The 17,527-nt window shown below is 39.1% G+C and overlaps 1 protein-coding gene and 1 pseudogene across 1 annotated transcript in view; both read left to right on the forward strand.

Moving 5' to 3' along the window:
- Positions 1-6,725: 6,725 nt before the first annotated feature.
- Positions 6,726-17,527, forward strand: part of ADGRG7 (adhesion G protein-coupled receptor G7) — a 68,934-nt gene continuing 58,132 nt past the window's right edge. Inside the window, exon 1 of the mRNA XM_021692554.1 lies at positions 6,726-6,863. Coding sequence (XP_021548229.1) covers positions 6,749-6,863 — 115 coding nt within the window. The 5' untranslated portion in view covers positions 6,726-6,748. The remainder of the gene's footprint in view (positions 6,864-17,527) is intronic.
- Positions 14,916-15,384, forward strand: LOC110582510 (annotated as a pseudogene).

The raw sequence follows: 17,527 nt of genomic DNA on the forward strand, positions 1-17,527 counted from the left end.
GGCCCAGGAAAGCTTTTTCAGTACCTCTCTCCGTGCCCTCCATTGAACACCAGGTAGAAACAGAGGTGGGGAGGGTTGTATAGATAAATAAAGAGGTGAACTCAAGGGTTTCTCTGTTAGCAGTGGCTCAGAGCTTCCACTAACGAAGGGGCAGCAAACGCCATTGGGAGGTTTTCCAATGGAGAAACTCAGGCTCATCTCTAAGGAATGACAGGTGGGGAAGCTGAGATTGGCCTTTGTCATTAGTGTCATGGGAGGTAAGGTAAGCAGGTTTCTGTGTAATTAACGCTGTCTTGGGGTCACAGTTCAGATGGTAGGGAAAGAAAAGGGGATCCAGAACTTTTTTTTTTTTAAAGATTTTATTTATTTGACAGAGAGAGACACAGCGAGAGAGGGAACACAAGCAGGGGGAGTAGGAGAGGGAGAAGCAGGCTTCCCCGCAGTGCAGGGAGCCTGATGTGGGGCTCGATCCCAGGACCCTGGGATCATGACCTGAGCAGACGCTTAACGACTGAGCCACCCAGGCGCCCCGGGATTTCAGAACTTCTTGATGCTTCTGGGTATAAGCTCATTAAGAGTCTGGTTAAATAAATGAATAAGATAAAATGAAGAATAGTGGTTTCACAGATGACAGAAATACAGGCTCCTTGTGAATTTGAGCAGGCTTATTTGAAAATCTAGCAAGACTTCCATAAACATTAACAAAAGAATGTTCTAGGACACAAAAAGGCCATTTAAACTCTTGCCATTTGCTGGTTTACTGCAAGCTTGATTCACTTCCTTTGGGAAAATTACCACTGAACAGTGATTATAAACTTCAGCGGGCATCAAGATGGAGGACTAGTTAAAACACAGATTGCTGGCCCCACCCCCAGAGTTTCGGATTCAGTAATTTCCTATTTTATTTAATGGGTTATAATTAGAACATATTTTGATGCTCAGATTGCTAGAGGTGTTGGAAGAAAGCTGTCCTCACTTTGGGGGCAAGAGAAAACGGAACTAGACACCTGATTCTCATTTTTATTTTTTTAATTCAATTAGCCAACATATAGTATACTAATTTTTGATGTAGTATTCAAGGATTCATTAGTTGCATATAACACCCAGTGCCCATCACATCATGTGCCCTTCTTATGCCCATCACCTGGTTACCCCCCTACCCCCACCCACCTCCCTTTCCGCAACCCTCAGTTTGTTTCCCGGAGTCAAGAATCTCTCATGGTTTGTCTCCCGCTCTGATTTTTTCCCATTTAGTTTTCCCTCCCTTCCCCTATGATCCTCTGCGCTATTCCTTATATTCCACATATGAGTGAAAACATATGATAATTATTTTTCTCTAATTGACTTATTTCACTTAGCATAATACCCTCCAGTTCCATCCATGTCAATGTAAATGGTAGGTATTCATCCTTTCTGATGGCTGAGTAATATTCCATTTGTATATATGAACCACATCTTCTTTATCCATTCATCTGTTGAAGGGCATCTCGGCTCTTTCCACAGTTTGGCTATTGCAGACACTGCTGCCATGAACATTGGGGTGCATGTGCCCCTTCTTTTCACTACATCTGTATCTTTGAGGTAAACACCCAGTAGTGCAATTGCTGGGTCATAGGGTAGCTCTATTTTTAACTTTTTGAAGAACCTCCATACTGTTTTCCAGAGTGGCTGCACCAGCTTGCAGTCCCACCAACAGTGTAAGAGGGTTTCCCTTTCCCCACAACCTCTCCAACATTTGTTGTTCCCTGACTTGTCAATTCTGGCCATCTAACTGGTGTAAGGTGGTATCTCATTGTGGTTTTGATTTGTATTTCCCTGATGGCAAGTGATGTGGAACATTTTTTCATGTGTCTGTTGGCCATTTGTATGTCTTCTTTGGAGAAGTGTCTGTTCATGTCTTCTGCCCATTTATTGACTGGATTATTAGTTTTTTGGGTGTTGAGTTTGAGAAGTTCTTTATAGATTCTGGATACCAGACCTTTACCTATTATGACATTTGCAAATATCTTCTCCTATTCCATAGGTTGTCTTTTAGTTTTATTGACTGTTTTCTTGATACTCAGTTTTATCCAGTTCTCATGTGGAGTGAAAAACTTTGGCCTTCAGTGTAGCCATTCCCATCCCCTTGCTGTATTTCTAATTATTTCCAGAGTCCCAGAAAGGGGAGATGGGGTTCTCATTCACACAGAGAATACCCAGGGATAGGTGGGGAGCTCTCACGATGGTCCTGTGTTAACCTAGAACCAACAGGTTCTGTTATGCCAAAGGAAAGACTGCAGCCCTGCCACTGAGGGCTTGGTGCTTGGCTTGCTGGAGTAAGCACTGTAATGGTTGGCTAGCTTGCCTCCCTCCCCTGGCTGATTGAGATACCTTCGTTCCGAAGAGCAGACGCTCGCGCATGCGCAGTATGCTCCAGGAGCTGGCCTTTGTCCAAAGACTACTGCACAACAGCCCTGTTCCAAACACTTGAGCATCAGCCCTGAGGCTGTACCAGCTACACCTGAATCACTGCTGCTTCTATCCACTGATGGGAAAGAAGGAAAAAGAGTCCAAACCAGCACCTTCCGCTCTCTTCCTAAAGGAAGAATTCTAGCTTCTCCCCCCCTCCCTGCCCCGGTTTTTAAAAATTTTAATTCCACTACGGTTAACACACAGTACTATGTTTGTTTCAGGTGTACAATATATGTGCTTAAGATTAATGGGATGTCATTGTTTCAGGGCCTATGAATGGCCAGAACTAGAGAATATATGTATGTTAATGTATGATATATATCATAAACATGCACACATATATATTTGTGTATGTATACACAGTTTTGCATCTATTTATTTTTATATAAAATGTATTTATTAAATATATATTGAAATATATATTATTATTAATATATATATAGAAAACCATGAGTTTGTATTGATACCTACATCCATTTCCAATCCAACACTATAAGTTTCTCTATTTTTTTAAGTCACACTGGAAGTTATTTAGTTCAAATGTTAGAAATAAGAAGTAATATCACACCCCTTCCTTCCCTTGAAATACTTGACTTTGTTGCAGTCATCAGTTTTCCTCTTTTGGATAAGAAGTTCATGACTGCATTCATGCATTTATCTGATAGCCATTTCCTTTAAAGGATATTGCTTCCTCCAGAATTAGCTCCCTGTAGCTTTTCTTTCTCCATGTTTCTCATGACCTGTTTTGAAATTCTTATTGAATTCAAGTTTTGTTCCTTTCCAAATCTGTAATTCCCTTCTCTTAGAGTAAGGAACTTGGCTCTCATTATTCTTATATGTCTACCCATTTGACTGATCATCCTATATATAACTAATCTCTGATCTTCAGCCCCACCTTACCTATGCGTGGACACTCTTCTTTCTTTGCTTGGGGTCTGACTCCTTATGCTAGGCTGCCACTCCATGTGGACACCCTCTTCACTTAACTCTGGCTCTGAATTCCCACACCAACCAGCCCACGCATGCAGATGCCCTGTGACCCTTCTTGGTCTCTAAAGGAATGCACTCCTCTCCCTGCTCTGGCTTTGATTTCCCACAATTGGGCTGCCTCTTGCCTGAAGGCCTTCCTTACCCCTTGGTTGTGAGGCTGTCCCTCCCCATCACAGGAATGCCTTATTCACTCTGCTTGGAACCTGACATCTCATGCCAGGCTCTCTTGCACCCTTTGCCCTCCCCTATTGGGCTCTGACATCTGCTCTGGTCTATTGCTCATCTCTACCCCCACTATAGACACCTGCCTTGTTCTTCTTCAACTAATGACTTTAGGACTAAAGTTTTCAGGAACGGAGGGCCTCCACTAGGTTGTTTAAAATATGAAAAAATGGAGTTTCAGATGCTTATGTGGCTTGTCCAGGGTCACCAAGCAAACTAGAGACATTGTCAGTACAAATTCAGGTATCCCTGAGTATAAGCTGTGTGAGGGCAGGGACTTTGCCTCTCTTGTTTACTCTATCATCCTCAGCACCTAGCACAATGTTTGCTTTGGAGTAGAACAAATGAATAAATGAATTATTCCCTGTTTAGTTTTTTTCCTTTTCCTGTTCCTTTTTGTGATCTTGATATATATGTGTGTGTGTGTGTGTGTGTGTGTGTGTATAAAATTGATGTCTATATATTTGTCTATAACCAATAGAAATTCATGCTCTAATATCAGTGTCAACATCTAAATATCTGTGCTTAGAAATTTCTTCTATTCCATAAATTTCTAGAGTTCCTAGCTGGATAGATGGCATATAAATGAAAATATGAAAGTACTAAGAAGCTACAGCCATTATAACATCCCAGGATTCCAGCATTTCCATCGAGTGTGGAGAAGAAAATGTCTGAGAACCACCCAAGTCAGTTTTTCAGTCACCAGACTACAGCCCCTTCAAAATGTTTGAAATACAACAAGGGAAAACTTCCATCACCCTATAGCAAACATGGGCCCCATGATCAGTTCCTTTAGTCACTCTGCTCAACCAAGTAAGACCTTTCTGCAGATGATCATGCAGGGCAATGTCTCCAAAGCACATGCTGAAAGATCGCTATCTCTGAGAAATTCTTCTTGAGAAGAGGATTCTGTGGTCAACACTGGGAACCTGACAATTCACAATGTATGTGAGCATATTAAAAGCTCTAAGAGGGGTGCCTGGGTGGCTCAGTCGGTTGGGCGTCTGCCTTCAGCTTGGGTCATGGTCCCAGGGTCCTGGGATCTAGCCCTGCATCGGGCTTCCCGCTCAGCAGGGAGTTTGCTTCTCCCTCCCCCGCCCACTCATGATTGTGCTTTCTCTTTCTCTCTGAAATAAACCAATGAAATCTTTAAAAAAAAAATAAAGGCTCTAAGAAATCCTAGAGTTGAAGAAAACTATTACCTTTCTGTAACCTAATGTCACTCAAAGTTCCTTAACCAGAGAGCTCCTGTTTAGAGTAATACCCACCCAAGTCTCATTTCCTCATTCGTACAATGGGCAAAAAATACCTGTTACAGAATAAATGAGATAAAGATACATAAAGTGCATAGCACAATGCTTGGTATATTCTAGGCACTTCGTAAGTGCTACTTCCTTTTCTTAGACATTATTTATTTAAAATGATCCCTTTTATTATTGAAAGAATAATAGATATATTCATTATTGTTATAATTGAAAAAATATTAAATGAGAAAGTTAAAAACTTCAAATCACAAAGGGTGTAAAATGAAAAATGAGTTTCTTAGATCTCTCAGATTCCCAAGAAGAATTATTTTTAATGTACCCTTCCCGACATTTTCTGTGCATATACATGCAGACATCTGAGAAACAGATTTTTAAAAATCTATTCACAGCAAATGAAACAGTGGATTCACATTCATTTATGTTGTGTTGCTGCAGCATTACTTCTAAGTTTTTCCATTTTGGGGTACATCGATGTGTTTTTCTGAAATCCTTGGGTGGGGTAAAGGTTAGAGCCCTATGTTCATGTCCCCTAAAGCTGTATTTTGATAAAGTGAGTATTAGAGAGAATAGGGGAAACATATAGTTGTTTTGGGGGTTGAAAAAGTCAGCTTAAATGTGTCCTCTTTTGTAAAATCTTTCTTAATCCCCCAGGAACAGGACTCTGATTGAGGTGAATATATTCATTCCTCCAGTCTTTCAGTTGGTGATGGAGTGGGGATGGGGGGAAAGAACATGAGAGCCTGGGCAGGAGAGGGTCAGAGCTGCAGCTGCAGACATTGATCCAGATGGTGAATTCGTCTGCTAGGGTTGCTGCAACAAAGTACTACAACTGAGTGGCTTAAGCAAAAAAAAATTATTGTCTCACAGTTCTGGAGGCTAGAAGTCCAAACTCAAGGTGCCAGCAGTGTTGGTTCCTTCTGAGGGCTCGGAGGGAAGGCTCTGTCCCAGGTCTCTTTCCTTGGTCTGTGGACAACCACTTTCTCCCTGTGTTTCTTCCTAAATTCTTGCCTCTGCATATCTCTGTGCAAATTTCCTCTTATAAGGATACCAGTTTTACTGGTTTAGAGCCTGCTCCAATGACCTCATTTAAGCTTGCTTACCTCTGTGATGACCCTATCTCCAAATAAGGTCACATTCTGAGGTACTGGGGGTTAGAATTTCAACATAGGAATTTTTAGGGAGACGCAATTCAGCACATAACAAGTGGGTTGTAGTACTGGGATTTTGTGCTTTGCAAAACTCACCCCATGCTAATAAAGCCACTCACCCACTGCAGCTTTCAATATGTGGGCTCCTTTAAAAAAGTGCAAGGACTAGAATTGTGTGTGTGTGTCACTCCCCCTTGTTGACAAGAGGGAGTCCGTGTGGCCTGAAGCACCTGTTAGTCTACCTCAGCTAGATCCCCCTAAAACCAAAGTGTAAGAAGATGACTTGGTTTCTTTTTTATTTTTTTGCTCCCGTCCCCACCTTCTTGCTTATCTGGACATTTATACTTTGACCCTGTTAACTATTCCCTCCCTTTCTTCTTTATGATCCTCAGTTATCTTCTCTTCCCATAATTCCAACCTCTTTTTCATGCTCTCATTCAGTGAAGGATGAGGAAATTGCAGTGACAGCATGTACCTTTCATTAGATGATTCAAACTGCATCCTGCCGATTAACGTAAAAAGTCCTAAAAAATGAGGACTTCTGCCTGATAGATCACTGAAAGGGGGAATTATTTTTATTTTTTAGAATAGTTTCTGATTAAGCTTCTTGGCTCAAGAAGAAAGACACTAGTTGTTTTTCAGCCAGGAGTGGATTTGTGGCTTGGCTTCTCCATGGCTTCCTGCCGTGCATGTGACCCCAGGGTGCTGACAGCCGTTGTGTGTGGACTGCTGACGACCATCGTTTTGGGACTGGGCATCTGGACGACTGTGCTTAAGATCCAGAGAGGTAATATTGTTTATGGTTAACTATGTTATGTTTATCTTTAACTTTCTACATTTAACTCAAATCAGGAGAAGGTATTGAGCCTCTGTCCCTGACACCTAACACACCATACTGCAAATAGCCATGTCTGGGCTGAGGTTGCCCACCAAGGTGTCATGTGTGAAATGCAACAGGCAAGGGTCAGTCAATGGCTAGCATATGGTTGCACACACATGAATATGAATGTGAGTGTGAGTGGGCATGGTGATGAATTACCTAGTTTGATTAGCCTCTTCTTGCTCTTTTTAACTCCTGACTGGGTAACAGCTTAATTAAAATCATTACTAACACATGTTTGGGTCTGTTTAGCTAAATCCATGAAAGATAAATAAGTATGGACACACACACATACATACGCACATAATCAAACATGTGCAGAATGGAATTTCATCTCAAGAAGAAAGTCTAGGGATGTCCTCACTAGGATTGTAAATAAAATCTTATGGTTTGTGCACAAAGTTCTCACTTTCCAAGTGTTAACTACTCCAAAATGAAGATTACCTAGAAAATGATTTTTCTGGCTGTTCAGCAAATGTTTGTTAGTAAACTGCTGTGTGCTAAAGCCGACACTGGAGGGTGGGAGGGGGAGCAATGGTGTGTGAAACGATGATGTTAGAGGAAACCCCCCAAAAACTCACAACAAAGACTTTCTATAACCCCAGCGCTGGTTCCCTTGGGCTGCCAGAGGTTCTCCATAAAGGGATTCAAAGCTGGATGTACTGAGTATTCCCTTTTGTAACAAACAGAGAAAGACTCTAATAAAACTGAGTAAATAAGTGTAAATAAAACCCATCAAAAGAGCAGAAGGAGGGGTGATCTGCCCTCTGAGAAAATAGTTAACTGAGGAGGATAGAAGGTTTGGGGAACCGGCAGAAGCACAATGCATGGCTGCAAAGATCCACTGTTGGGGACGAAAGAAATCAAATATATTAGCTGTTGATGGAGTGGTAGCTGAGAAGGGGTCTGATCGCCCTCCCCTCCCCCCACCCCTCAGAACATTATCTAGAAAACATGGTACTAACAGGATTTGGATAATTAGCATGAGAAAATCTGCCAGAACAAAAACAATAGAATTTAAACTTGAGAAAAATGTGTTTTTATTTGTTTTGTTTATTTATTTGTTGGTTTAAGTTTTGTTTAAAGTTAGAAAAATTATGAACTATAGGTTTCACCCTATTAAGGCTTCTAAATTTATAAGACTTTATTTAAAGAGTGTACTTTTAAGGTATCGTTCTTTCCTTCCTCCCTCCCTCTTTTCCTTCTTTCCATTATATGACATCTACTTTGAAAGGGAAACTTGTGGTGAGTTAAAAGGACACAGGTACAATAGAACCATTAAAATAAGGACCAAAGTATAAAACATTATAAGGAAGAAAACAGGGAGTTGCTAAAAATAAATACAAAACATAATCCCTGAGACATATCCCGGAACTTCCTGAGGGCTAAGACCCCAAATGAAGCATACTAGGCAACAAAAAACCCTTGTTCAACAGTAAAAGCATACCAGCTCCTCAAAAATAAGAGACAAATGTGTCCTTGCTCTGAATTTTTCTTAAAAAAATGTTTTAATTGAATGCAGTTGACATACAATGTTATATTATGACATTAGCTTCAGGTGTACAAATGATTTGACAAGTTTATGATTTATGCTTATCTCATTTAACCCAAACGACTACCTTTGAGGCAGTTACTATTATATCCATGATACTGATGGGGAAACTCAGGCCCAGAAAACGTTGTCAAGCTTACTTACTTAGCTCTGGAGTGTTGGGTCTGGATTTAAATCTAGATTACTCTGACTTTAGTTTCTTTCTCTTCACTCCCACATATTCTGCCTTCTAGAGGGAAGACAAGGTTAACTCAATCAATTAATTCCTCTCTTTTTTTTTTTTTTGAGGCAACTGTGCCCCAAATCCCTAATTCACAAAGATAAGCAGTAACCAGTAGAATGTTTTGCTAGGCAAGGTTAGGCACTTTGGTAAGTCACGTTGTTTGTGAGATCTACAATTATTAATTAATTGAGATCTACATTATTAATGCTGCTTATAGAGTGTAGATTAGTATGTTCACTTTTAAGGTTTTCTGAGTCTTCAAATGGTGTTTACAGACTTTTGGAGTAACTGCTAGAGCTTTGCCACATTCTTCTAGATCTTGCGAAAGTATTTCCTTCAGTTTCGCAAAGTTATGTGATTGTCTGCTGTTAAACTTCCAGTCTAGAACAGCTAAAGAGATTACATTCAGAGTGCATTGCCTGGAAAACTGCTCATGTTCTCGCAGCTTTCCTCCTGGTGACTGCCTTTCATGAAAAGATTTCTCACATTCACATAAGCCCCAATATCTACTGGCCATCAAACAAACCACGAATGAGCTTATCTCTAATTATTCTAAGTATAATTACTCATTTTTTTTCAGTGAATCATTGGTTTAAATATCAAACAAGTGCTTCAAGGCATGGCCTCTAGAATGCCAGTGATCTGTGTTGTATAGAAAACTTTTCATTCTGCTCCTACTGCTTAATAAGACCTCTTGTAAAAGATCATGGTTTAAAGCCCTAGTCCAGATGAAGTTGATAGCATTTCATGGAAGTACACACAACTTCTTTCAGAATTACTAGAATAGTCTTTGGCATATTTATGCCACTGATGAAAACACTAAATAATAATAATATTTTTTTTTCCACCAAAGCAACACAGTGAGATACATTGTTAAGTGTAACATTTTCTCCATCTAGGCTTTCAGGAATAAGATATCCTATGCTTTTGAAGTTTTGTTTGGTAAAGAAATTTTTCAAAACTATTGATGACTCTTGCAATTTCCAAAAGGAGCTCAAGACTTGGAGATCTCTTATGATGATGTCAGTTTACCGGAACACTCTTTATCCAGAGTTTCACATGGCTGTCTCTTTGATGATTTAGACCTTTTCTGTCCACTCAGTCTAAGGTTATCATTCTATTTGCTCTCTTTCACGTGTATTTTGCTCATGGTTTTTATCATCTGATAATCTCTCACTTATTGCTGTCTCCCCATTCCAAGAATGAAAGCCCCAAGAAAGCAGGGAACTAACTTATTAATCTGCATTCCCTGCACCTAGAAGAGTACTTGGAATATAGTTGCCAACATAGCTGATGAGCAAATGAAAGAATCACATGAAAACCAGAAACTGGACTAAAAGTTGTCAAATAGTTGTATTCGGAGGTAAAAGAATATAGCTACCAATTCTTTGTAATTTGCCTCAAAATATTAAGATAAATGATATTATGTATTTATTTTCAGCAGTTAAGCAGACACCATTTTAGTTTTCTTCCTCTACTCCAAGCCATGCAACACTCCAACCATTTCCAGAACTTTGGCTTCATTAAGATCTCTCCAGTTGTGTATGGCCTCTTTTGTTTGGCTGTGTGATCAGCAATCTTAAGTGCTTTCATGTTGGAGCAAATCAAAGTTTTGTCAGACCTCTAACCTTTTCACATTAGGGATTTTATCAAATAATATGCACCCTATCGAATGTGTTTTCAGAGTGAACAACAATAAGGTGTTCTATCTCTCTTGGATTTGTGCTCCCAGTAGCAATGAATCTTGTAATACAAGAAGCAGTGTGGCTTTTTGGTCCAGTCACATTTGATGAAAGTAAAATGAAATATAATTAAGTTTTATTGTGCATCTTTCCCTTGACATTTTCCAACTTGAGCTAGGCCTGATGTAAACATAGACAGATGTCCATAATCATAATAGTAGGGGATGTTTTCCTGAACTCTTAGGGAGAATATCTTAACCTTATAACATATTAGCATCGATGATAATGCCTTATTGAACCTTCTTGAATCTTCTGGATTATAAAATTCCTCCTCTCTGCCATCCTGAGTGCCTTTCCCACCCATCTCTAGGTGCTCTGACCTTCATTTCCTATCATAGGATTCACTGATGCCTCTGGCCAGCAAGAGACTTTAGTAGGTTGCAATATTCCCAAACCCTGAGGTCAAACTTCATAGAATTGAAATTCTTGCACAGTAAGAAATGTGGATTGTGGGGAAAGGTCAATGAGAGTTTATTGATTCTCAGAAAATAATTTGTACACGATGCTTGACTTTCATTTTACTCAATTACAGTACTTCCTCAAGAGGCAAACTTGATAATAAATCAAATTCATGGGACTGCTCCTGGAGGACAGGTTGCATTTGGGGGTTCAAAAAAAGGTCCAGATGGAAAAGGTTGGGTTTTAGATAGCTATAGTGTTATTTAGTCTTAATCTCTATTCTCCTTTACCAGTCTCCCTTCTTACTTCCTCATGTACCCACTCTCTAAATCAAGAAAACAATTATTATGAAAGGGAAGGGATTTGTTTGGGAGGAATAAATTTTGTTATGTAATTGGCTGAGGGGCATGAATTATTTTAACATCAGTGATGTTTAAATTGGTGATCCCATTTTCAAAGTCAGTTTCTTAAATTAAGAAGCTAGAACTTTGGCTTAGTGGATTTTTCCTTGATCTCCAGGTATTAGTTTTACTTAAAATTCTGAATACAACCACTATCCATAGATCTTTTGATACCATATGTTACTGAAGAACGTCGAGTATAAAATATGGTGGTTAGGAGTGTGCACATGAGAATAAGGGGGTGGGGGAAAGTACATGAGTAGAAAAAAAGAAAAAGTCCTGGAGCCTGACTGCCTTGTTGAAATGCCAATGTCACCACTGACTAACTGAGTAAACTTGAGCAAGTTATTCAACATTTCTGTGCCTCAGTTTTCCTATTACGGGAGTAATAATATACCTACCTTACAGAGCTGTCATTAAATGATTAAATGAGTTTTAATACACTTACAGGTTTAAGATGACATCTAGGACACTATAAGCATTCGACAAATGTTAAATCCTATTTTTAACTTATGAATTTTTAGATAATTTAGTGCATAGTTTTCTCCACTCCCTGAATTATACCTTGAATAGATGCCATTGGCCTAGATTGGATCTTCGGATTGAAATTCAGCTTTTCAAACTGAAGGTCTACTATAGGTATAATCATTAAGTTCAACTGATTAATTTATCTAAAAATTTTTTTTAAAGATTTATTTATTTTTATTTGAGAGAGAGAGAGGGAGAGGGAAAGGGAGAGGGGAAGCAGACTCCCCTTTTAGCACACCCAGTGTGGAGTCTGATGTGGGGCTGGATCTCTCCACCCTGAGATCATGACCTGAGCCGACCTGACCTGAGCAAAACCAAGAGTCAGACACTCCACCGAGTGATCCACCCAGGTGCCCCTCAACAGATTAGTTTAAAACAGAAACAGAGGGGCGCCTGGTGGCTCAGTTGTTAAGCCCCTGCCTTCGGCTCAGGTCATGGTCCCAGGGTCCTGGGATTGAGTCCTCTGTCGGGCTCCCTGCTCGGCGGGAAGTCTGCTCCTCCCTCTCCCACTCCCCTTGCTTGTGTTCCCTCTCTCACTGTGTCTCTCTCTGTCAAATAAATAAATTAATTAAAAAAAAAAAATAAAACAGAAACAGAAACCGTTCTAAGAGTTGCTATATCTTCCTGCATTTAAAAAAGATATTTGTACTATGCTACACCATCAGGGAAAATTTTATTAAAATATGCAACCAGTTTATTGAAATATGCAACCTGGTAGTTCTTTTTGAATAACTTTTACCTTAAGGAAAAACTATACCTTATGTATTTTATTTGTTTAAATTTTTAGGGTTTCTTTTCACAATGGAATAAACTTTTCTCATTTAAAAGGAATCTTCATCCTCATCCAAATATTTCAAATTCCTGGTCTGGGACAAATGACAGATGCCAAGATGTTAAAACAATAAGAATTGGAGCCAGACACTAGAGGCTTCTGATGGAATTTCTTTGACTAAGGAAAGATATTTTTATTCCCGCACTTAATTAAACTAGACTTTTCAAAACAGATTCTAATTTTGCCTAGTTTAGGAGAGGAAATGAAATTCATGTTTTCCATTTGGAAGTTTTAATATTTTATGCTAGTTTCTCAGGCAGCATGAAGTGTTTTACATATGCTTTGCATTTAATTATCCATGTTGTGTGGTAAAGATATTGAAAATAGGGCTAATATTTCTGGAAATATTACTTATTATAATTTAAGAAAATGTAGGGAAATATACTGGTGTTATTTTTTTAAAAGATTTTATTTATTTATTTATTTATTTATTTATTTGACAGAGAGAGAGAGAGAGAGAGATCACAAGCGGGCTGGGGCAGAAGGAGAGGGAGAAGCAGGCTTCCCGCGGAGCAGGGAGCCCGATGTGGGGCTCGATCCCAGGACCTGGGATCATGACCTGAGCCGAAAGCAGATGCTTAACCGACTAAGCCACCCAGGTGCCCCTTATACTGGTGTTATAAAAGAAAACTACTACTATTAAACATATTCCAGTATATTAATCCTCAAGTAACTTGAAGCTGATGCTTACCCTCCCTGTTTTCCCTGTGGTAAAGGCAGCACTGTTAGGAGAGGGCAGGAGAACTTGATTAGTAACCAAGAGATCTGAGTTAACTCCACTCAGCTATCAATAAATTACTAATCTGGAACAAGTTACTCTTTATATAGGAGGTACTATTTATGTAGAATGGGGATGTTGGGCTAATGAATAGCCAATGTCATTTTTATGAGTCCATAGGTTTAAAAACTAGTTAAATGAAAGAAACAAAGCACTTAATCTTTCTGGGTCTGATTTTCTTTACTTAAAATATGGAGATTTAAAAATACCAGTACTACCTTTATTATATTTTGTGGGTAATTTAGGACAGGGTCTTGAACTGTGGAGCAAAAGGTGTTAAAATTGTGATTATGACAGAGGAATGGCAGCTCAGCTTCAGCTTGATATCCTCAACCAAAATGCAAATGCCAAAGAGGCCGGTCAGCAAACATTTGTTGAGTACCATCTATGCATTTGTCATTGAGCTGGACCTGGAGATAAAAGAAATTAAAAAAATATAAATATAAAAAATGGGGTGCCTGGGTGGCTCAGTTGTTAAGCCTCTGCCTTCAGCTCAGATCATGATCCCAGGGTCCTGGGATCGAGCCCCACATCGGGCTCCCTGTTCGGCAGGAAGCCTGCTTCTCCCTCTCCCACTCCCCCTGCTCATGTTCCCTCTCTCGCTGTGTCTCTCTGTCAAATAAACAAATAAAATCTTTAAAAATAAATAAATAAATAAATATAAAAGAAAGTCAATTCTAAGGATGGCTGTTTGGTAGTAATGAAAAGAACAAAGCAATGGAACGGAAATTAAAAACAAAACAAAACAGGAGCAGACTAGGGACGCCTAGTTGGCTCAGCTGGTTAAGTGTTTACCTTCAGCTCAGGTCATGGTCCCAGGATCCTGGGATCGAGCCCTGCATCTGGCTTCCCGCTCAGTGAGGAGTCTGCTTCTCCCTCTCCCTCTGACTCTCCCCCTTCTTGTGCTCTTTTTCTCTCTCTGACAAATAAGTAAAATCTTAAAAAAAAAGGAAAAGAAACGAAAAGCTAGTTTTTTGAAAAGATGAATTTAAATAGATAAATATCTGGTGAGATTTGTCAAGACAAAAAGGCATAATTAAGAAATATGTACAAAAATAAAGGGGGTCACAACACAAGTAGGATAACAGACAAGATTTAAGCAAAAGTCAAGTGGGAATGCCAGCTCCATGTTTTTATTTTCCAACCTGTGAATGTATTACCTATTAAAATATATAATAAAGTAGTGATTATAAAAATGTAATAAAATTATAACACATACCATAGAAAACCTTATCCTGGCTCATATAAAAACTTTGGCCAGGTGACAATTTTCTAAAAAAATATAAACGACCAAATTTACCCCCAAAGGAAGGAAAAAAACCTAAATAGAACTATAACCATTAAAATAGTTGAATTAATTGTAACAAAACAAAAAACAAAACAAAACAAAAACGGCATGCAAATGCTATGTATTGATTACCTTACATATAATAATAGTATAAAATAGGTCGCCAATGTACCATCTCCAGGCGGCCCCGGGAACCTGTTTTTCCTGGGAGCAGCTATGAGCAAGCGGAACCAGGTTTCCGTACATGCGGCCAGCTGAACCGGCGTTCCCGGCTCGCTTCAAGGAACGGGTCGGCTACAGGGAAGCGCCTACCGTGGAAACCAAGAGAATCCAGCCTCAGCTCCCAGATGAAGATGGTGATCACAGTGACAAAGAAGATGAACAGCCCCAAGTGGTGGTTTTTAAAAAGGGAGACCCGTCAGTTGAAGAAGTCACGAAAATTAAAGCAGAAATAAAGGCTGCCGAAGCAGATGAAGAACCGGCTATAGTTGATGGAAGAATCATGTATCGAAAACCAGTCAAACGTTCCTCAGATGAAATATATTCAGGTTTAACAGCAAGCTCAAAAAAGAGGAGGGCAAATGAAGATGAAATAAATAAGCAGGACTCAGTTAAAAAGAACTCACAAAAGGAAATCAAAACCAGTTGCCTCCTTTCTTTTGACAATGAAGATGAAACTGAGTAAGTGTAAATATTTTGGACTTGGTCTTCCTTAAGAGTATATGGGGTGTTTTTTAAAGTGATACTTTTTTTTTTTTCTGTTTAAAGATAATACAAGTTCATTATAGAAAATTCAGAAAAAATTTAGTATGATAAAAATTTTGTCTATCAATAACCCTTTGACATGAGGCTAACTCTATAGATATTAACTACTATTAACATTTTGAAACTCCCATGTGTGGGGTGTGTATGTATGTAAATTATTTTTTTTAAACAAAATTGAGATTATATTGTATATGTTTTCTGTCCTGCTTTTCACATGACATTATATTCTGAGCATTTTTCCAGATCAATAAAATTAAAAATTTAACATAATTGCTACAGAGGATTTTGTCATTAAACAGATCGCCTATTGCATCTTCATTAGCAGAAGCCCAATTTGGAGGAAGATGATAATGTGCCTATTTAAGAATACTTCCCCAGCTCCTGCTAAAGGTAGCCATATAACAGCTCTGGCAATTTTAGAGATAAAAGTGGATCTTGTACAAGTGAGCTTCTTTTTTTTTTTTTTTTTTAAAGATTTTATTTATTTATTTGACAGAAAGAGACACAGCGAGAGAGGGAACACGAGCAGAGGAATGGGAGAGGGAGAAACAGGCTTCCCGCAGAGCAGGGAGCCCGACGCGGGGCTCGATCCCAGGACCCTGGGATCAGGACCTGAGCCGAAGGCAGACGCTTAACGACTGAGCCACCCAGGCGCCCCTACAAGTGAGCTTCTAATAGAAGAGATCTTGATAGAAGAGAGGATCTAATGTATAACATGGAGACTGTAGTTAATAACACTATAAAAGAGAGAGATACAAATAGAAGTCTGCTTAATAAAGCTACCAGGTGTTTGATACAAGAAAGCAGATCTGGCAAGCATGAACCTATGTCCTCGTTACATCCTGCTACATCCAGGAGAACAGACATGAAACCTGGGAGTGTTGGAGCCATTTTTTGGCCTAAGGAAGGCAGATCCTTTCTCTGGGTGGTACCGTAGAAAGACTCAAGGCACTTGGATCCTGATAGCATGCCTCGAGGAGCTGCTGCACCAGCCACGGACTGCCAACCTCTGGACTTCTTGTTACATGAGAAGAATAAACCGAAAGTTGTTGGTCAGTAGTACCACTTGCTGACACCTGAGAATTCAATATCTCCTTCCCTCCTTTTCCTTTAAGAGGTCCCCTTTAGTGTTGTGCTCCTAGAATTTGTCAACCTTAAAAATAAAAGTCAATTATTTTACCAGCAAAAAAAAAAAAAATAGTATAAAATAAGATGCAAAAGATAAATGACAATTTCAATATAGAGTTACCTCTGGGTATGGAGGGAAAGGAATGTTGCTAGAAAGGAGTACAAAGAGTTTCAATTCTTTCTGTAAAGTTTTATTATTTTTAAAAAACTCTGAAGCAAATCTGAGAGAAAGTTACTATCTTTTAAAACTGGCTTTGGGTAGTGGGGGATGTTTTTTCCTCTGTATCTTGAATATTTGAAGCATTCTACAATTTAAAAAGATTTAGGTATTCCCTTGGTTACACAGAGAACTTTGTCACATAACAATTACGATTAAATCTCTCTTGGTAGAACTTCGCTCTTTGAGGTCTAGATCTGTTTCTTATTTTTTTATACTAATAGATTTTATTTATTTATTTATTAAAGATTTTATTTATTTATTTATTTGACAGAGAGAGACAGCGAGAGAGAGAACACAAGCAGCAAGGCAGAGGGAGAGGGAGAAGCAGACTTCCCACTGAGCAGGGAGCCCGATGCGGGGCTCGATCCCAGGACCCTGGGATCATGACCTGAGCCAAAGGCAGACTCTTAATGACTGAGCCACCCAGGCGCCACCATACTAATAGATTTTATTTTTCAAGAAGTTTCAGGCTACAGTAAAATTAAGCAGAAAGTATAGAGTTCCCATTAATTCCCTCTCTCATCATCCCTTTTTTTGATATCCTCAAAATAATTTGCTGGGATTTTGATTGGAATTTCATTAAGTCTATAAATCAAGCTGTGAAAAATTGATAATCTAAGCAATAATAAGTTTTCCTATCTATGAGCATGGAATATCTCTCTACTTATTTAGAATTTCTTTGATTTCTTTTATTAGAAGTTTGTGGTTTTCCTCA

Source organism: Neomonachus schauinslandi, chromosome 1 (assembly GCF_002201575.2).
Source record: "Neomonachus schauinslandi chromosome 1, ASM220157v2, whole genome shotgun sequence".
Classification (NCBI taxonomy): Eukaryota; Metazoa; Chordata; class Mammalia; order Carnivora; family Phocidae; genus Neomonachus; species Neomonachus schauinslandi.